We start from the raw sequence: 22,210 nt of genomic DNA on the forward strand, positions 1-22,210 counted from the left end.
TCTGGCCTTCCCATCAGGTGATAACTTCTCTGAGGTTCAATCTATATTTTATTCTTCTTTGTATCTCGTAGCACCTAGCAAGGTGCCTCATGTATGATAGGCATGAAAGTTTAAATTCAGTTTAAAAATGCATAAAAATTCACCTGTTCCTTGAAAAAACAATGCAAGAAGACTATTTTATTGGGTCCCTATTTGTTAGTTCTTCTAATGGGTTTTTCAAACTTTAAGCTATAGCAGGGACTTCATTCCTTTTCGTTTGATCTTATGTTTAAGGTCATTTTAAAGGTCATACCAAAACAAGTTCTTTGGGAAGGTAAATAATAAAAATGAAACTCTGAGACTATAACAACCTGTGAGTTTCTTAGAAAATCAAATATAAAAAGAAGTGCAGTATGAAATGTACATATTTACACATTTCATGTCTGATTAGCAACAAAATACTTACGGAACTTGCTCAAAATTACATTTAAAATTGTTTAGCAAGCTTCTTTCAATGGTAGGCTTGCCCTCGTGTTTTAGAATATATAGCCCCCATACCTGAAGACAACATGGTGGCAAAGAGCAAGGACTCGGAAGTCCTGCAGCCCAGCTCTGCCACTGACTAGCTGTGCAACCTGGGGACAAGTCACTGAGTGTCTCAAGGCCCCAGTTTCCTCCTCTGGAAAGTGAAGATAATAGTATCTACCTCAGTTGACTGTTATGAGGATTAAATGAGTTAACATTTGTAAAGCATTTAGAACTATGCTTGGCATAAAGCAAGTGGTTATTAAATAAATAAATAAAATAGTGCCTGGAACACTATGGGAAAATTGGGAATATATGCCCACCGGCAGGAAAAAACAGCAGCCTCTGAATGGAATTTAAAAAAATCATCTTAAGAATGTAACATAGCTCACAAAAATCATCTTTAAAAAAATCATGCTCTCCTAACATTGATCTCATTATTCAAGATATTGTGAGTAAAATTATATATATATATATATATATATATATATATATATATTTCACTGAAATTCAAAATTCACGTAACCCCTGGGCATCCCGCAAACTGGCTGTGTTCTCATTTTAAAACCATTTACATAAAATTAGTCTTTATTTATTTAAAAAAAAAAAGTCTCCTTGTCTTAATCTAACCATTCCTTATCCCAGTCCCCCAAATGTGGTTTTAAAAATGTTTTATTAAATACTTATAAATTCCTCGAACTCCATCAGACTGTGGAACTGCGTCGTCCTTCTTGGCACAGAAAAAGTGGTAATTCTTGTTACAGTTTTTTAAATCACATCCCACGGTGGCTCCTCTTTTATGACAAAATTTGCATTTCTACAGAAGAATAGATTTTACTGAGTAAGTACCTGTTTGTTGTTATTTGTTAAAATTCAAAGATATCATTACATGTTATTTAAGTTCCAGGAGCCCTGCATTTTATCCTGGCATCATAAGCAAGGTTCCATCCTGTTACAAACATTAGTATACAGTACTTACATTTGGCTGCTCATTTGGGAATTTTGGCAAAACCTCAGCTAACCGGAATGCTTGGACAGACAGTTTTGTAATGATCTGATTAAAAGCAGAAAATGCTTTTTGTTTCAAAAAAAACTCCCTATTTTAAAAATAATTTTCTAAAAAGCAGAGCAGGCAAACTTGTCCAGCTCCAGGCAAGGGGCCCCATTAGGGGGCCCTTTGAGACAGGCGAGAGTGGCCACTGGCTGTGCTACCAAGAGTGGTGTGATTTCTCTTTCGGACTTAGACCCTGCCATGGGTGATAATGTCTGTCTTACAGAGTTGCTATTGAGGATAATGTGAGATAAAGTAAGGGAAACCTCCTTGGAATCTAGGTAGTAGGGCCAAAAATTTTTAAAAATTCTGCAACTCTATTAACAGTTTTTTCTTAGTTCAATTTATTTGCTCCCTGCCTTGTATTTATTTATCTATCTGGTATTTTATATGTGAGAGTGGTGTCATGATGGCTAGGCAGTGTGTGGCCACAGCAGCCTAACTGGTTTAGGGCAATCCAGCCAGGACCAAGGCTGATCCGCATGATACTCTGGCTGAATGACGTGGGGGCCCAGTGAACTCACGTTGCAGAACAGGAGGTCACTCACAACATAGCCCAGGGTCGGCACAAGCAAGCACAGAAACAGTTAAAGGAAATTCAAATATAGGCAAGAAATAAGGTTATGATAAAGGTGGAAATTCAAATCAGAGCATACAAGAACGATCATTTAATTTGGGAGGAGGGTAACTGGCTATGTATATAGGAAAAAATAAAGTTAGATCCCTACCTTACAATATACTCGTGAATAAGTTGCACATGGATTAAAGCTCTAACTAGATAATGTTAAACAAAAAACTCTTAAAGATTAGGAAATATAGGAGAAAGAAAAAACCATAGTATGGAGGCAAGGAAGGCTGTCTAAGGCAGGAAGAAAACCCAGAAGCCACAAATGAAAACTCTTGACAAGCTAGGTGTGGTGGCCCATGCATGTAATCCTAGTACTTTGGGAGGCTGAGGCAGGAGGATTGCTTGAGCCCAGGAGTTTGAGACCAGCTTGGGCAACACAGTGAGACTTCATCTCTACAAAAAAACTTTAAAAATCAGCTGGGCATAGTGGCACACTCCTGTAGTCCCAGCTATGTGGGAGGCTGAGGCCAGAAGATAGCTTGGGCCCGGGAAATCAAGGCTGTGGTGAGCTGTGATTGCACCACTGCACTCCAGCCTGGGCGACAGAAGGACTGACAGAGCCTACTATACAAAAATTTTAAACTTCCATTTTTATAATGAGGGCATTAAAAAATATTTGAAAGACAAGGAAAAGATGGAAAGAAAAATGTAGCATACTAGATAAAGTTTTAAGATTCTGAAAACCTGCAGAAAAAGGGTAACTGGCAAATTACAGAAGAAAAAATACAAATGGCTAATAAACATTTATTCATTTAAAAATACATGAGTATGTAGTATTTATTTAGTATGCAGTAGCTACGATGTGGCAGGCACGGTTTTAGGATAAGGGAAAACAGTAGTGGACAAAGCAGAGAAGATACTTGTCCACGTGAAGCTTACATTCTATCGGAGACAAGGTGCAATGATCAAATAAAGCAAAGTTTAAAACATCTCACAAAGTTATATACACATTATATTGAATTAAAATAGGGTGAAGTGACAGAGTGTCACTGGGTCCCTACTTCAGATTGGGCAGTGAGTAAAATGTGTCACCTCTAAGGAGGCGATATGGAAGCTGAGATCTGAATAATAATAATAGCTCCCAGATGCAAAAAAAAGGAGGAGGAAAGACATTCTAAGCAGAGGGCCTTGGGTCTTGGCCACAAGAATGAGCTTCCCCATTGGCAAGCTACAGCAAGGACAAGACAGATGGCCAGTGCTGTTGGAGCAGCGAAGTGGGCATGGAGAAGTCTTGGGATGATCAAAAGGGTAAGTAAAGGCTGGATCATGTGGGACTTACACGCCAGAGTAAGGAGTTGGGTTTTATCTTTGTGCAAGGGGAACATAAACTGATTAAAATTTTTGAAAGATCACTCGGGCTGCTGGGCTGCTGCTGGGTGGAGAACGAAGGGCTGGGGTAGGGATGGCAGGAGAGACAGTGGGGCGAGGGTCAGTACTAGCTTTAGAGAACAAGATGGGTGACTTCACTATGGTGGATTACTGATGCTGAGAGAAGTGGGTGGATGAATGCAAGATGCATCTAGGAGTTTGTGCCCACGGGCTTGATGTTGGGCTGGGAGGTTGACGAGGAAAAGAGAGTCCTTAGACTTCTGGCTTGGGCAAATGGATAATGATGGGGCTGTTTACTGGGATGAAGAATGAGCAGATTTAGATGGGGAGTGTGTGTGTGTGTGTGTGTGTGTGTGTGTGTGTGTGTGTGTGTGTGTGTAGGAGATGGAACTGTACTTTTTTGGCCACTTTACTCTGAAATGCTATTGGATGCCCATGTGGCTGTGTTAGATTGGTAGTCCGAATCCTAGGGAGGAACCTGCTTGCTGAGGGCCCCTGCTGCTCACCCTCGAGGCACTTGCCCAGCTGTACTGAAACCACTACAGCACTGGCCTCTCCCCGCGATGGGTGTGTGCCATGTATCTGCCCACATAGTCCAAGGGTTCCATAAATGCTGTGAGTGGGTAACTATTACCTCAGGTGACTTTCCTGTCTTCTCTCCTTTATCCTCCACTTCCAACCCATCCCAACGCCTTCCCAGTAGGGAAGTCTGCATCCCAAGGTCTGCAGAAACCCTCAGGTACCTACTTTCTGCCAAATATTATGCCTCCAGTCAACTGCCCTCATTTCTCAGCCTGGGTCTCTTCATAACTGGATGGCCACTAGAATTTCACAGAGATTTCTTTAACTCTATGTCTCCCCACTCAAATCCAATTAGTGAAGAGCAACAAAAATATTCTAGTTGAGGTTTGTCTGCTACTTTCTAATCAGAGGGGCTCCCTGTTCACCCATCTCATCACACCCAAAATCCTAGGGACATGGCACTGTCAGCACTAATGATGTCAGCTGCCAGTCTTGCCAAGTATTAATTAGTATAGGGTACACATTGAGAGCAGGATCCACACACTTTTTTTTTTTAAATTTGAGACAGAGTCTCACTCTGTTGCCCAGGTTGAAGTACAGTGGTGAGCTCATAGCTCACTGCAGCCTCGACTTTCCAGGCTTATGCAATCCTCCTACCTCAGCCTCCTAAGTAGCTGGGACTACAGGTATATGCAAATGTGTTGGGCTATTTTTTTTTTTTTTTTGGTAAAGACAGGGTCCCACTATGTTGCCCAGGTTGGTCTCAAATTCCTGGGCTCAAGCAGTCCTCCTGCCTTGGCTTCCCAAAGTGCTGCGATTAGAGGCATGCACCACCATGCCTGGGCCACACACAGTCCATTTTTATGACTTGCTTCAGGACCTACTACAATATTGTGTACACTGCCCAAGACAGCATAATTTGCAGAATTCCATCTGGACTGTTCCCTTTCACCCTGAACTCTCCATTTCTTCGATTTACAAAATGGGCATCATTTTACCTATAGCTGGGAGTTTACCTAGAGCAGTGTATGTAACACACCTACCACTGGATGCTGCTGATGCTGATGCCTTGCAAAGACTAACTAAATGTTTGTCCCCGGTCATTAACCCTGTGGTTGTAGTCAGAGTGTGAGGTGCTCACACTTGCTGCCCTGCTTACTAAGATGTGAAGGGTCCTTGAGAGGAAGTCGCTGCAATAAGCCCAGTGGAATGACTTCTCAGCATTTCTTCCTTCCTGAAGAGCCTCCTTATGACCCATGGGGAGCTGACCCCAGCTCCCAGGGTAGACCCTGATTAGTTATGGCCACCCCCAGCAGTTGGTGCAGAAAGAGGGGTGCAACCTAATTAAACTTTTAGAAGGGGGCTTATTCCATGTGTAGGGATGACCTTTCTTTTTCACTGGATATGAACAAGAAAGCCCGATGCTTCAGTTGCTGCCTGCGGCCACCCTATGACCACAAGGAGACTAGCTGATGTTGGGGACAGGAGGCCAGAGAGGAAGAATCTGGGCCCCTGATGACATTATCAAGCCACTGAATCAACCAGCTTGGAAAGCAGGTGTTTTCTCTGATCAAGTGAAAAAGTAAGCATCCTCTTTGTAAAAGTCTGTTTAACTTGAGCTTACTTCTACTTACAGCAAAAGCATTCTAACTCAGATCCCTTTACTGGTGAAGTATATGGTAGTTTATTTTAAAATATTAAATGTTGGACTGGCGTGGTGGCTCACGCCTGTAATCCCAGCACTTTGGGAGGCCAAGGCGGGCAGATCACCTGAGGTCAGGAGTTCGAGACCGGCCTGGCTAACATGGTGAAACCCTGTCTCTACTAAAAATACGAAAATTTGCCGAGCATGGTGGCCCATGCCTGTAATCCCAGCTACTCGGGAGGCTGAGGCAGGAGAATTGCTTGAACCCAGGAGGCGGAGGTTGCAGTGAGCTGAGACCACATCACTGCACTCTAGCCTGGGCAACAAGAGCAAAACTCTGTCTCAAAATAAATAAATAAAATAAATAAATAAATAAATGTTAAGTTGAATTGAGGTTTCCAATACAGTTCCTACTTCTTTCAGCTCTCCAAGAAGATTCTCTATCCCTAGTTTATCAGTCAAATAGACTTCCTTTGGAATGCATCCCCTGAGGGTCTATTCATCCAGTGTAAGAAATAACATCATTTACACTTACCAACTTCCTTCCTCTCTGGATTTCTTTTTTTACTGATTCCACATCAAAACTTCTATCAGGATTAAGTGGATCATGATCCTCACTTTCCACAAGTCCTGAAGAATACAGCTGCAGATTGGAAAAAAAAATCCAGAGTATGCACAAAGTAATATTGAAAGCTACATATCAGATAATCATACCAAAAGTGGAAAATCAAACCAGGAGTGGGAAATGGACTGGGGGTAAAACAGTGGCAACCTTTGGGGGTGGATGAACAGACCATAAGCCATCCCATTTCTCTGGGAATGACCCTGGTTTCCAGGCATGTTTTATACTCTGTAATCCTGACCTCTAATAACTCATTGACCTGGGTGGAACCCTGATGCCAAGCTAGGTCAGTCCGATCCCCTATCCTAAAAGTGTGGAATGGGCTTTGAGGAATAGTTGAAGCCACGTGGTCAGAGCAAGTCAGTCTGCAAAGAAAGAAAAACAAGGGCTAGAAAGAGGACATTCTAGGTTCCCAATGGCTTTCTAGCTGTTTCTTACACCCACCTGCATGCCGGCCTTTAGGAAACATGAAATGCCCCCAAAACCTTATTATAAATCCCCTTTTATGTTTAGACCGGCTCAAGTCTCTATGTGCTAGTTGAAACCAGAAGAATACAAATCTGAATTGAAGATCAATATTTCACATACTATACTCAAATAACAAAAGGGCATGAAAAACCTAAGAGTACATTTTGGTGACATTGGCATAGGCAAAGATTTCATATAAAAATCAGAAAGCATAAAGAAAAAGTAAGTTGGATTCCATCAAAATAAAAATTGTCTTTGAAAGACATTGCTAAGAAAACAAAAAGACTGGGAGAAAATATTCACAATACATATCTCTGACAAAAGACTTGTATCCAGAATTTAGAAATCACTTACAACTCAATAATAAGACAATTCAATTAAAAGTGGGCACAAAATTTGAATAGACACTTGATGAAAGAAGGTTTATGAATGGCAAATGAGCACATGAGAAGATGCTCAGTATTATTAACCCTCAGGCATATTAAAGCCATAGTGAGATGCAATACACATCTACTGGACTGCCTAAAATAACAAGACCCACTGTTGATGAGGATGTGGAGCAATTGAAATTCTTACATATTATTGGTAGAAATGTAAAATAATGCAATCACTTTTAAAGTTAAACATACACTCACTTTATGACTCAGTAATTCTAGTTCTAGCTGTTTACCCAAGAGAAACATAATCAAACAAGAAACAGAGATTGATTGCCCCAAATTAAAGGTAAATAAATAAAAGTATCCTTATTTAAAGATGAGGATTGTCCACATACAATATATCCAGGTAAGTCTAGAGACTTTTTAGAACTAATAAGACTTTGGTAAGGTTGCTGGATGAGATCAATAAATAAAAATCAATAGTGTTCCTATATACTGATAATAGCTCATTTAAAAAAGGTTTTAGAAAAAAGTAACAAAACAAAAAACAAACCCAGGAATATGCCTAACCCCAAGATCTATACCTCTACAGATAAAAATTACTGAATAGCTGGGTGCGGTGGCTCACACCTGTAATCCCAGCACTTTGGGAGGCCAAAGTAGGTGGATCACCTGAGGTCAGGAGTTCGAGACCAGTCAGGCCAACATGGTGAAACCTCATCTCTACTAAAAATACAAAAAATTAGCTGGGCATGGTGGCAGGGACCTGTAATCCCAGCTACTCAGAAGGCTGAGGCAGGAGAACTGCTTGAACCTGTGAGGTGGAGGGTGCAGTGAGCCAAGATCACGCCATTGCACTCCAGCCTGGGCATTCAAGGCAAAACTCCGTCTCAAAAAAAAAAAAAAAAAGTTACTGAACAATTTTGAAATTATGAAAGACCTAAATAAAGACACAAAGACTCATACACAGATGCTCAGAACTGATCTTTATCATAAGAGCTCCAAACTGGGAATAACACATCTACCAACAGACGAATGAATAAACAAATTGTGATATATGCATACCAATTAAGTACTATGAAGAATGATAAAGGAACAAGATACAGACACATGCAACATGGATGAATCTAAAACAGTATGCTGAGCAAAGGAAGTGACACAAAGGAGGACAACGATAGGATTCCTTTCATATGAAATCTGAGAAAAGATAAGACAAATCGATAGGGAGTTGGGGTAGGAAGGAATTGATTGCACAGAGCATTGAGGAAACCCTTTGGGGTAATGGATATTTGATGGTGGCAGTGGTTACATGGGTCTCATGTGGTTACATGTCTCAAAACTTTCTGAATTGGACACTTAAAATGGGTACATTTGATTTTATGTAAATTATGCCAATAAAGTTAACTAAAAAAATGGTAGCAAATCAACATCAACAGTATATTAGAATAAAAACATCACCACTGGGAGCGGTGGCTCATGCCTGTAATCCCAACACTTTGGGAGGCTGAGACAGGAGAATCACTTGAGGCCAGGAGTTCGAGATGAGCCTGGATAATATAGTGGGACCCCCATCTCTACAAACATAAAATAAAAAATTAGCTGGGTATGGTGGTACGTGCCTGTAGTCCTAGCTACTTAGGAAGCTGAGGTGGGAGGATTGCTTAAGCCCAGGAGTTCAAGGCTGCGGTGAGCTATGATTATGCCACTCCATTCCAGCCTGGGGAGACCTTGTCTCAAATAAATAAGTAAAAATAAAACATCACCATTAAATGGTGTTAATCTAAGAATGGTTTCACAGCAGAAAAAATATATAAGTATAACACACATTACTAACAGAATGAAATGAAAAAACTTAAGACATGAAAACCAAATGCAACCCCTGAGCGAAAATCTTTTGTTGTAAAAAATGTTATTAGGCCAGACATGGTGGCTCACACGTGTAATCCCAGCATTTGGGAGGCTGAGGTGGGAGGACTGCTTGAGCCCAGGGGTTGGATACCAACCTGGGCAACATGGCAAAACCCCATCTCTACAAAAAGTACAAAAAATTAGCTGGGATAGTGGCACATGCCTATAATCCCAGCTACTCTGGAGGCTGAGGTGGGAGAATCACTTGAGCCCAGGAGGTCAAAGTTGCAGTGAGGTATGATAGTGCCATTGCACTCCAGCCCTGGGCAACAGAGTGAAACCTCGTCTCAAAAAAGCACACACACACACACACACACACACACACACATTTGTTATTAGTACAACAGGTGAAATCTCAGTGGTTTGAGGAATAGATGGTAGTAGTATAACAAAATTTCCTGATTTTGACGTTTACATTGTTATAGTGTGAGAGAATGTCCTTGTGTATTAGTCAGTTCTCATGCTGCTAATAAAGACATACCCAAGACTGGGTAGTTTACAAAGAAAAAGAGGTTTAATGAACTCACAATTCCACATGTCTGGGGAGGCCTCACAATCATGGCAGAAGGTAAGGGGGAGCAAAGCCATGTTTTACACGGCAGCAGGCAAGAGAAATTTTTGGGGAACTCCTCTTTATAAAACCATCACATTTCGTGAGACTTATTCACTATCATGCGAATGGCATGGGAAAAACTCACTCCCATGATTCACTTATCTCCACATGGCTCCGCCCTTGACCAATGGGGATTATTACAATTCAAGGTGAGATTTGGGTGGGGACATAGCCAAACCATATCACCTTATTTGTAGAAAATACATACTAAAGGCTGGGCACAGTGACTCATACCTGTAATCCCACCCGGCACTTTGGGAGGCCGAGGTGGGCAGATCACAAGGTCAGGAGATCAAGACCATCCTGGCTAACATGGTGAAACCCCGTTTCTACTACAAATACAAAAAACTTAGCTGGGCGTGGTTGCACGCGCCTGTAATCCCAGATACTCGGGAGGCTGAGGCAGGAGAATTGCTTGAACCGGGGAGGCAGAGGTTGCAGTGAGCCAAGATCGCTCTACTTCTCTCCAGCCTGGGGCGACAGAGCAAGACTCCGTCTCAAAAAAAAAAAAAAATCATACTAAAGTATTCAGGATAGATAACATATAATTTAATTTAAAATGGTTCTGACCAAAAAAAAGTTCTTTGTACTGCATATGCAACTTTTCCATAAATTTGTAATTTAAAATAAACATCAAATTATGCACATAAAAAAGTAAAATAAAATAAAGCATTTAGCAATGTTTGTGGCCAGAGAGAGAAAAAGAACCCGGATCATTTCAATAGATGCAGAACAAGCATTTTGTAATATTCAATACACTATAATTTTTAGCAAACTAGAGATAAAGGTAACTTCCTTATTTTAATAAAATGAAATCATTAAGAATGTAAAACATACACAAATTTAATGATAAGATTTTTGAAGCATCCCATTAATATCAGAAACAAGACAGGGCTCCCAACTTTAATTGCTTGTAATCACTGCTATAATTGAATGTTCTGGAAAAACACAAACAAGGAAAAGAGATTAAGAGTCCTCCAAATTAAAGGTAAATAAATAAAATTGTTCTTATTTAAAGATGAGGATTGTCCACATGCAATATATCCAGGTAAATCTAGAGAGGTTTTAGAACTAATAAGACTTTGGTAAGGTTGCTGGATGAAATCAATAAATAAAAAGCAATAGTGTTCATATATACTGATAATAGTTCATTTAAAAAGCTTTTAGAAAAAAGTAACAAAACAAAACAAAACAAAACAAAAAACTTGCCCAGGAATATGCCTAACCCCAAGTTCTATATGTCTACAGATAAAAATTATTGAACAGTTTTGAAATTTATAAAAGACCTAAATAATTGGAGAGATAGACTCTGCTAATGGATAGGAAAAAAAGACACATTCATATGTTATAATATATAATATATTAATATATATTAATTATATTATATAAACATAATATATATTTATATTTATATATTTTATATAAATATGTAATCGACATATTAATATATATTATGCTACACATATATGTTATTATATATTATTAATATATATTAACATAGTATATATTATTAATATATAATAACATATTAATACATTATATATTATAATATGTGAATGTGTCTTTTTCCCATCCATTAACAGGGTCTGTCTCTCTGATTATTTATATTAATTATTTATAATATATTATAATATATGAATGTGTCTATTTTTTTCCCAAATTCATCTATAAAGGCAATGCAATTCCAATCAAAATTCCAAGAGGAATTTTGGTCAAACATGAAAAGCTGATCCACAAATTCAAAGTGCCAAAATAACAGCCAAGGCTAGTAGTAAGCCACAGTGCAGTCATCCCGCAGTGTCTGCGGGGGATTGGTTCCAGGAACCCCCGAGGCTACCAGAATCGTGAATGCTCAATTCCCTTATCTAAAAGGCATAGTATTTTCGTATAATCTACACATATCTTCATTTATACAGATGGTCCCCAACTTACAATGGTTCAACTTAACAGTTTTTTCTAACTTTACAATAGTGCATGCATTCAGTAGAAATAGTACTTCGAGTACCCATAAACCATTCTGTTTTTCACTTTCAATCAGTATTCAATAAATTTTTTGAGATATTCAACACTTTGTTATAAAACAGGCATTGTGTTAGATGATTTGCCCAACTGTGGGCTAACGTAAGTGTCCTGAACATGTTTAAGGTGAGCTAGACTAAGCTATGATGTTTGGTAAGTTAGGTGTATTAAATGGTACAATCTCTTTGAAGAACAATTTGGCATACTTAGTGAAGTACAAAACACCCCATTCCTGTGCCTAACAGTTCTGCTCTTAGCCATATAGCCTACACGAGGGAAATTCTCACATGAAAAGGAGACCTAGACAAGAATGTTCATGACAACTTGTTAGTCATAGAAAACAATACTGGAAAAACTGAATGCCCATTCACAGAACAGTTAATGGTGAGATAGTCATGAAATCGAACATCGTATTTAAAATGAAAGACTTAGAGTTATGTTTACCAACATGGATAAATCTCAGAAATCTGTAGACTTTGATATAAATTATATCTGGGTAGAAGATCTATCAGTGCCTGCTATATTTTAAATATTTCATTAAAATATCTATAAAGAAGCTTCTTCAGCACAATTCTTTCTCTTTGTGTATTTAACCACTTACAAATAAAATTACCAGTAATCAGAGGTGATAAGTTCTGAAACAGTTCAAAGTCAGAAAAATATGCTCCCCAGGCCGGGCATGGTGGCTCACGCCTGTAATCCCAACACTTTGGGAGGCCGAGGCGGATCACGAGTTCAGGAGATCGAGACCATCCTGGCTAACATGGTGAAACCCCGTCTCTACTAAAAATATAAAAAAATTAGCCGAGCGTGGTGGTGAGCGCCTGTAGTCCCAGCTACTCAGGATGCTGAGGCAGGAGAATGGCGTGAACCCGGGTGGCGGAGCTTGCAGTGAGTCGAGATTGTGCCACTGCACTCCAGCCTGGGCAACAGAGCGAGACTCCATCTCAAGGAAAAAAAAAAAAAAATGCTCCCCAATCTTCACCTAAAAGCCCAAACCATGGCCAACTTGTTATTCTCTGTATCCAAAGTGTTGTTTATTCTTGTGTGTCCTACACTAAAAGTACTCATGTACTTTGAAGTATGTTTTCAAGTAACTTACCAAACAATTCTCATGAGCAGCTATATTCTCTGATTGTGCAAAATACAGCACATTATACTCGACATCTTTGGGGCAGAGTGCACAAGTCCTTTTTTCCATCTTTTCTGCAACCTGAAAGACACCTATAAGTAACATCCCTGGTGAGAAATGGAAAAGTGGAATTTCTTGGTCTCACTAACTCCTCTTCCAGTCTTAAAGTAGAAGGTAGGGCACTTGTTTTTATGAGAGATTTTTAATTCCCAGAGAGATAAAAAATTGGGGACCCAAGTGGAAAAGCTATTTATTTTTTATTTTTTAATGTGCTAACAAAAGAAAATAACTAATGAGTTCATTTCTAAATGCCTAATAATGAGGATAACTTCTTCTTTTTAAAATGTAGAGACAAGAGGCTTGTTCAGTTGCCCAGGCTGGAATGCAGTGGCTCACTGCAGCCTTGAACTCCCGACCTCAAGTGGTCCTCTCAGGTAGCTGGGACTATAGGTGCATGCCACCACAGCCAGCTAATTTTTTTTTTTTTTTTTTTTTTTTGAGATGGAGTCTTGCTCTGTCGCCCAGGCTGGAGTGCAGTGGCCGGATCTCAGCTCACTGCAAGCTCCGCCTCCCGGGTTTACGCCATTCTCCTGCCTCAGCCTCCCGAGTAGCTGGGACTACAAGCGCCCGCCACCTCGCCCGGCTAGTTTTTTATATTTTTTTAGTAGAGACGGGGTTTCACCGGGTTAGCCAGGATGGTCTCGATCTCCTGACCTTGTGATCCGCCCGTCTCGGCCTCCCAAAGTGCTGGGATTACAGGCTTGAGCCACCGCGCCCGGCCTTGAACTGGTTATTTGTATTTGGCCACAAGAATTCGTTTAAGATTTTTTTGCCCATTGCAATGCTCATCCTCTTACTTCCTTTGATTTTCTGTAGTAGAAAACAGCTTTTATTTTTAATTTTCAAATTTTAGTTTTGAAACAATGATTTATTTTACCATTTAATGGGGAAAGTTTTCAATTTAGATGAGGTTAACTGCCTAAGTGATCCCTAAGTCTCTTTTGTTATCCAAATCTCTTCTCTGTCTCTTTAAGTTAGGTCTTTCATTTTACAAAGTCAGAAGGCTGCATTTGGAGCTAGCGTTTATTTCACATTTTGATCAGTTTCTTCTTTAATTTCTGTTTCTTGGATTTGGGTCCCATCTAGCGGGGACACAAATTAGTAGTCCCCAGCTTCCCACTAAGCAAGAAAAAAGGGTGAGATAGAGTGAAAACTGCTCAGATGGAATGAGCTAGCTGTTTTTTTCATTCATGTCTAACAACCAAAAATTTGAGAGCATCTTTTTTTTTTTTTTTTTGACAGAGTCTCGCTCTGTCACTCAGGTTGGAGTGCAGTGGCGCAATGATGGTTCACTGCAACCTCTACCTCCGGGGCTCACAGTGATCCTCCCACCTCAGCCTCCCACTTCAGTAGCTGGGACCACAGATACAGGCCACCATGTCTGGCCAATTTTTGTATTGTTTTTAGAGATGGGGGTCCCATTATGTTGACCAGGCTGGTCTCAAACTCCTAGGCTCAAGATCAGCCTGACTTGGCCTCCCAAAGTGCTGAGATTACAGGTGTCAGCCACTGCACCCAGCCTGAGAGCATTTCTTGTGTTTGAGTCACTATGTTGTGCACTCTAGACTTATGTTGTCCAACAGAAACATAAAACAAGACACAAATGTGAGCCACAGATATCACTGAAAACTTTCTATGAGCCTCATTTAAAAAATCAAAAAAGAGGCTGGGCATGGTGGCTCACACCTGTAATCCCAGCACTTTGGAAGGCTGAGGCGGGTGGATCACCAGAGTTCAGGAGTTCAAGACCAGCCTGGCCAACATGGTGAAATCCCGTCACTACTAAAAATACAAAAAAATTAGCCAGGTATGGTGGCACACACCTGTAATTCCAGCTACTCGGGAGGCTGAGGCAGGAGAATTGCTTGCACCTAGGAGGCAGAGGCTGCAGTGAGCTGAAATTGTGCCACTGCGCTCCAGCCTGGGCGACAGAGTGAGGCTCTGTCTCAAAAATGAAACAAACAAACAAACAAAAACAAAAAAGCAACAGGTGAAGGTAATTTTAATAATGTGTTTATGCAACCAAATATGTCAGAGAACTTACATCCATTCAACGTTTAGTCAATATAAAAGTTATTAATTCATTCTTTTGTACAGAGTCTTTGAAATCCAGTGTGTATTCTGTGCTTATAGCATGTCTCAATAGGACCAGCCACATTGTAAGTGCTCAACAGCTATCTGTGGTGGGAGGCTCCTCTAGTGAACAGTAGAGCAGAGGACATAAAGAAATGTTGTGAGACAGAACTGGTGTCTGCAAGAAGCTAAACAAGGAGACTAAATAGCAATTAGGACAATAAAATGGCAGAATTAAGTGTCACAAAGTAGTGCAACTGCCAAGTGAGTGGGAAATCCAATACATGCTTAAGGAGGTAGCAGAGGAAGTGCTCCTCGCGGGAAGGAGTATTGTCAAGGGCAGGGGCCTGGAGCTGGTACAACCTGGAGAGGAGGGGAAGGTGGGGTGGGGTATGGGGTAGGAGGAACACTGTAGAGGGAAGCAGCCATGTGGGAAAAGGCCCAGATACCTGAGCTGAGACAGTAAGGCAGCCAGGCTGAGAAGGAGAGGCTGCACAGGAAGCTGGGAAAGGATTTGAGAAACATGTGGTTAAAAGCTGCCAAGGAGGATGTCTGAGCAGGGGAAGCACATGATGACAAAGTTGTTTAAGAAGGTCAATCTTGGCTGGGCACAGTGGCTCATGCCTGTAATTCCAGCACTTTGGGAGGCCAAGGCGGGCAGATCACAAAGTCAGGAGATTGAGACCATCCTGGCTAACATGGTGAAACCCCGTCTGTACTAAAAAATTAGCTGGTCGTGTTGGTGTGCGCCTGTAGTCCCAGCTCTCAGGAGGCTGAGGCAGGAGAATCACTTGAGGCTGAGGTTGCAGTGAGCCAAGATTGAGCCATTGCACTCTGGCCTGGGCAACAAGAGTGAAACTCTGTCTCAAAACAAACAAACAAATAAACATATTATCAAGGTACAGTTAGGACAGAAGGTTAGATGATGAGACTGCGCCACTGCACTCCAGCCTGGGCGACAAGAGCAAAACTCCGTCTCAGAAAAAAAAAGGTTGATCTTGATAAACAGAAATACTGTGCTCCAGGAAAGGAAGGCTGGATACAGTAATGATGTCAATTCCACCCCCAAATAAGTTTTAAATTTAATGTAATTTCAATGAAAATCCAAAGAAGGTCATTTAAAAAACTTGAAAAGGTGATTATTTGGAAGAATAAATGGGCACAGACAGAAAAGAAAACTTTTAGAAAAAAAAAAAAAAGAGAGGGTCTCTGCCTACTCAACCAAAAAAACATGTTATCAGCTGGGTGCAGTGGCTCATGCTTATAATCCCAGCACTTTGGGAGGCCAAGGTGGGTGGATCACCTGAGGTCAGGAGTTCGAGACCAGCCTGACCAACATGGTGAAAACTCCGTCTTTACTACATTAAAAAAAAAAAAAAAAATTAGCTAGGTGTGGTGGTGCATGCCTGTTATCCCAGCTACTCGGGAGGCTGAGGCAGGATAATCCCTTAGACCTGGGAGGGAGAGGTTGCAGTGAGCCAAGATTGTGCCATTACACTCCGACTTGGGCAACAAGAGTGAAACTCCGTCTCAAAACAAACAAACAAATAAATGTATTATCAAGGTACAGTTAGGACAGAAGGTTAGATGATGAAGTCAAAGGAAAGAACACGAAGTGCAGAGAGAAGTGGATCATAATCTGGACTTACGAATGTAACATGCAGTAACATGGCAATTCCGTTTCTTCTCTAAGGCACTCATGTCCTTAGCCCATTTTTCTGTTGAGTTACTATTTTCTTGTTGGTTTATAACAGTCAGGATATTAACCCTTTGTTAGTCATATATGTGGTCTTTTAACTTTGTTTATAATGTTCTTTGATATACAGAATGTTTAAGTGTTTTACTTGATGAAATTACAACAATCATTTATTTTATGATTTCTGCTCTTGGGTGAGATGGACATAGAAAACACCTCTGTTTTCTTCTAGAATTTTAATTTATTTTAATTAATTTATTATTTATTTATTTTGAGACAGGGTCTTGCCTTGTCACCAAAGCTTGGAGTGCAGTGGCATGATCATGGCTCTCTGCAGCCTCAACCTCCCCAGCTCAAGTGATCCTCTCACCTGAGCCTCCAAAGTAGCTGGGATTACAGGTGCATGCCACCACATCCAGCTAATTTTTAAATTTTTTTGTAGAGAAGGGGTCTTGTCATGTTGTCCAGGATGGTTTTGAACTCCTAGGCTCAAGTGATCCTCCTGCCTCAGCCTCCCAAAGTGCTGGGATTACAGGCATGAGGCACCATGCCCTGCCTTAATTTATCTTTAGAATTAAAATATTGGCCGTGTGCAGTGGCTCATGCCTGTAATCCCAGCACTCTGGGAGGCCGAGGCAAGTGTATCACCTGAGGTCAGGAGTTCGAGACCAGCCTGACCAACATGGTGAAACCCTCTCTCTAGTAAAATTACAAAAATTAGCCAGGCATAGTGGCAGGCACCTGTAATCCCAGCTACTCAGGAGGCTGAGGCAGGAGAATCGCTTGAACCTGGGAGGAGGAGGTTGCAGTGAGCCAAGATCGCACCACTGCACTCCAGCCTAGGCAACAAGAGCGAAACTCCTTCTCAAAACAAAACAAAACAAAATGAAACAAAAAGAATTAAACTATTAATTAACATGGAATAAACTGTTTTGTAATGAATGAGATGGGAATCTAACTTATATTCATAATGGTTAGCCACTAATTTAAAATCTCCTTTTCATATACTTGGATCTGTTCCTCCTATGCTTCTGTTTTATTCCGTTGAACAATGCTACACTTAAAATTTTCAATGTTTTAGAATATATTTTAATATTTGACAACACAAAGTCCCCTGCCCTAGGATAAAACTGGGGGAAGAACATCCCAATATTCTAATCACCTCAGACCCAAAATCTACTTTGATAGAATACTGTGTTCTTATTTAAAAACACACTCAAAACAGACATTAAAACTTGTAAAGTACAGGCTTAAAAAAGGCCGGTGGGGCCAGGTGTGGTGGCTCACATCTGTAATCCCAGCACTTTGAGAGGCCGAGGCAGGTGGATCATCTGAGGTTGGAAGCTTGAGACCAGCTTGACCCACATGGAGAAACCCTGTCTCTACTAAAAATACAAAATTAGCCAGGCATGGTGGTGCATGCCTGTAATCCCAGCTACCCGGGAGGCTGAGGCAGGAGAATCGCTTGAACCTGGGAGATGGAGGTTGCAGTGAGTTGAGATCGCACCATTGCACTCCAGCCTGGACAACAAGAGCAAAACTCCATCTCAAAAGAAAACAAAAAGCAGGCCAGGCGCGGTGGCTCAAGCCTGTAATCCCAGCACTTTGGGAGGCCGAGACGGGCGGATCACGAGGTCAGGAGATCGAGACCATCCTGGCTAACACTGTGAAACCCCGTCTCTACTAAAAAAGACAAAAAAAAAACTAGCCAGGCGAGGTGGCGGGCGCCTGTAGTCCCAGCTACCCGGGAGGCTGAGGCAGGAGAATGGCGTAAACCCGGGAGGCGGAGCTTGCAGTGAGCTGAGATCCGGCCACTGCACTCCAGCCCGGGCGACAGAGCGAGACTCCGTCTCAAAAAAAAAAAAAAAGAAAACAAAAAACAAAACAAAACAAAACAAAAGTTGGTGACTCCCCAAATAAAAAGCGATACTATCTGACGGGATATGCAGCTGCCTCTTGTTGCATAAGGGCTGAACATTTTTGCACAACATTGCTTGTTTCTGTGCATTGGGCAGAGCTGTCAAGTCACTGATACGTAAGCTGCACTCCCAAGTACTTGGGTTCCAAGAGTCTCGGCATCTGGGAATACAGAGGTGGTCTGTAATGTCTGCCAACTGGGAATACAGAGAAGAACAAGACAGATATGATGACAACATTGCTGTGCTAGACCCAGAGTTTGTCTCCTGTGCAGATGGATAAAAACGCGGGGTGGGACCCACAGGTTCTCCCTAGTGGCTTTTTCCTGCTAAATCCCCCCACATCACAGCATCCTAATAGATTTCAGCTCTTCTAATTCTTTTAATCTTCTAGACTGGAGGAAGCATGTAATTCTCTGCAGTTAGGGGAGCCACGCTGAGGACTTTTACACAGACAGGCATCTCTCACTATCTGAACTCTTGCTATGTGTTATCCGAAACTCATGGACCACATACATTTGGACAGTTTGGTATCCCTCACCATCTGAATCAGGAATTGTACAGATTCAGAGAGGGAGAGATACCTAATGGTGTGTCATGAAGGCTGAAGTATTTTAGGGAAGAGCCCATTGGTTTTCATCTGTAGCTGGCACCAAGAATAGTGATGGCCAGCAGGGCTCCCCAGGCTCCTTTCTAGGGGGTTTAGCAACCCTGAGGACTCAGAGCCTGACCTGACAAGATTGCAGAATTTTAGAATTCTCACAAATGAAACTGAGAGCCAAGAAAGTTTATACAGAATGAAACCACAGAAAGATCACAAGTGTGCACTATGAGAACTATGACTAATTCAAACAACACAGTGATTCTTAGTCTCTCTGGCAATCTGCAGGCCCACTTCAATGTGGAAATGGATAGCCAAGACTCTAGCCTCTACTCTTAAAGCCCTCCAGCCAAGGGCAATTCACCCAGGGCACAGAATCTGGGGTAACCAGGAAGGGTGGCCAAGGAACACATTCTGCTGCTAAAGAAATGGGTGAAACAGATGGAATGGGATTCACTAATCCTATCATTGCATTTAGAATTCTCTTCCAGTATAGATTTGTTCTGGGCTGGTAACTAATTTATGGTGCTGGTGTGGAGATTTCCTCCTTTTTTCTCCTTTTATCGTTAGTATTTATTGCAGTTTACTATTTTAGTTCTTCCACTGTTTGCTGGATGTGTAGAAGCCAATTTTATCACTGGTCCAGTGATTGCCTACCTGAACTGGATACAGACCAAAACAGTAGACATTACCTAGAGGCTTGGCAAGGAACTTGGTAATGGCCTTGGAGAATGAATGGCTCCATCGTATTATCTCAGGATGAAGTGGCTAGATATGACTTTGGCAGAAGTTGTGTGTGACTGAATTTGGTTTCGGTGTACCTAGAATTCATTACTGGGAACAGAATGCATCACTGGGAACATCTTTAGAATGTATAAATAGGAATAAGAATGTGTGTGTTATAGAGGAGGGACCATGGGGAGCCAAAGGGTAGGATGTTCAACGGACTCCTTTAGGGTATCTGTTCAGCTCACAAGGACCCCCAGCAGGCATGTTTGTACTTCATTCCTGTAGACATAGCTGATAGTCCCAGAGGTCCTGCCCATCTCTCAGATATATGGAATTCAGGATAGAAGATTTCAGTTCAGATTGGGCTGGTTTCTTAAAGAAGAAGATGTAAAAACTGAGAGGCTGCCAGGGCAGCCATCTTCTATACCATTACCAGGAAAACTGGACCAGAGAAAGACAGAAGAACAAAGCAGATACACTGAGAGATGCAGAAATAAGAGATAAAGGAGAGTGTTGGTTTATAATGGCTTCTCAGGTCCTAGTCCTCAGCCCTTTCTGTAAGATTCTAAAGCATCCGTGCTCTGGGGGTCTGTGAGTTTGGTCATCCTGCTTACTACTAATAAGCATCCCTTATGCTTAAATTACATCAAATTGTTTTTGTAGTACTTGCAGCCAGTACGTGCTTATTAATACTGGAAGGACCATGACCTGATCTGTGTGTGCACATTCACATGTGTATATGTGTGTTTGTGTGCCCATGTGTGTTTAAGAGAAAGACAATGCTGGCAGCGGTGTGGAAGGTGGACTGCCTTACCCTCAGGGTCTTTCACCTAGTCCATTCCAGTGATCTCTTGTCTTTGTCTCTATTTTCCCTGTCATGACCCCACTCCATTCTTTACATTACTGTCAGAATGATCTACTGGAAATGTACTATGTTACTGTCAGAATGATCTACCTGAAATGTACGAGGTTACTGTCAGAATGATCTACCGGAAATATACGAGGTTACTGTCAGAGTGATCTACCGGAAATGTACGAGGTTACTGTCAGAATGATCTACCGGAAATGTACGAGGTTACTGTCAGAATGATCTACCTGAAATGTACTATGTTACTGTCAGAATGATTGACTGGAAATGTACGAGGTTACTGTCAGAATGATCGACCGGAAATGTACAAGGTTACTGTCAGAATGATCGACCGGAAATGTACGAGGTTACTGTCAGAATGATCTACCGGAAATGTACGAGGTTACTGTCAGAATGATCTACCGGAAATGTACTAGGTTTCTGTCAGAATGATCTACCTGAAATGTACTAGGTTACTGTCAGAATGATCTACCGGAAATGTACGAGGTTTCTGTCAGAATGATCTACCTGAAATGTACTAGGTTACTGTCAGAATGATCTACCTGAAATGTACTAGGTTACTGTCAGAATGATCTACTGGAGATGTACTAGATTACTGTCAGAATGATCTACCGGAAATGTACTAGGTTACTGTCAGAATGATCTACCTGAAATGTACTAGGTTTCTGTCAGAATGATCTACCGGAAATGTATGAGGTTACTGTAAGAATGATCTACCTGAAATGTACTATGTTACTGTCAGAATGATCTAACTGAAATGTACTATGTTACTGTCAGAATGATCTAACTGAAATGTACTATATTACTGTCAGAATGATCTACCTGAAATGGACATCTACCCGCATTTCCCCATCACCTACAGAAGTCAAGCTCCACAGTGTTATATATAACTACATTCATTCCTTCAACAAATATATAATGAGAACTTACTATTATTTAATATTTAATGAGTACTTACTATGTCCTACTACTACTATTAGGCCAACCAGTCTAGACACTAGGGATAGAAGAGAGTAAGATGAATTTACATGCCAGTGGTGTGGTAAAGACAGGCATTAAACAAGTTTTGTTTTGTTTTCCAGGTAGTGAGTGATAAGTGCTATAGAGAAAAATAGAGCAGGAGAACGAGGTAGAGAGTGACAGGAGCAGGGGCAAGGGGTGCTCTTTTAGACAGGATGGGCAGGCAAGGTTGAGGGAAGATGTGTATGAGCAGACATCTGAATATGATCGGGAACTGAAAATGGGATGATGTGGCGATGAGTTTTCCTTGCAGAAAATAGCAAATGGAAAGATCCTGAGGTAGGGACAGCTTTGGTGGCTTAGAGGACCTACAAGATGGCAGGATAGCAGAGTCATTAAGATGGGCAGGAGTCAAATCAGATAAGGACACGGGGTAAACTGTAGGCCGGGCTCACAGGTTGTTGCGAGAGTCATAGGAGACTATTGGTG

The 22,210-nt window shown here is 41.2% G+C and overlaps 1 protein-coding gene across 2 annotated transcripts in view; it reads right to left on the reverse strand.

Moving 5' to 3' along the window:
• PHF11 (PHD finger protein 11) overlaps positions 1 to 22,210 on the reverse strand; it is a 33,552-nt gene that overhangs the window by 9,299 nt on the left and 2,043 nt on the right. Inside the window, exons 2-4 of one of the 2 annotated variants that reach the window (XM_010363834.2) lie at positions 12,789 to 12,910; positions 6,215 to 6,322; positions 1,188 to 1,321 (exon numbers count right to left, since the gene is read on the reverse strand). In XM_010363834.2, the coding sequence (XP_010362136.1) occupies positions 1,188 to 1,321; positions 6,215 to 6,322; positions 12,789 to 12,910 (364 nt within the window). The remainder of the gene's footprint in view (positions 1 to 1,187; positions 1,322 to 6,214; positions 6,323 to 12,788; positions 12,911 to 22,210) is intronic. The other variant, XM_010363836.2, reaches the window with a different exon arrangement.

This window comes from Rhinopithecus roxellana, chromosome 18 (assembly GCF_007565055.1).
Source record: "Rhinopithecus roxellana isolate Shanxi Qingling chromosome 18, ASM756505v1, whole genome shotgun sequence".
Classification (NCBI taxonomy): Eukaryota; Metazoa; Chordata; class Mammalia; order Primates; family Cercopithecidae; genus Rhinopithecus; species Rhinopithecus roxellana.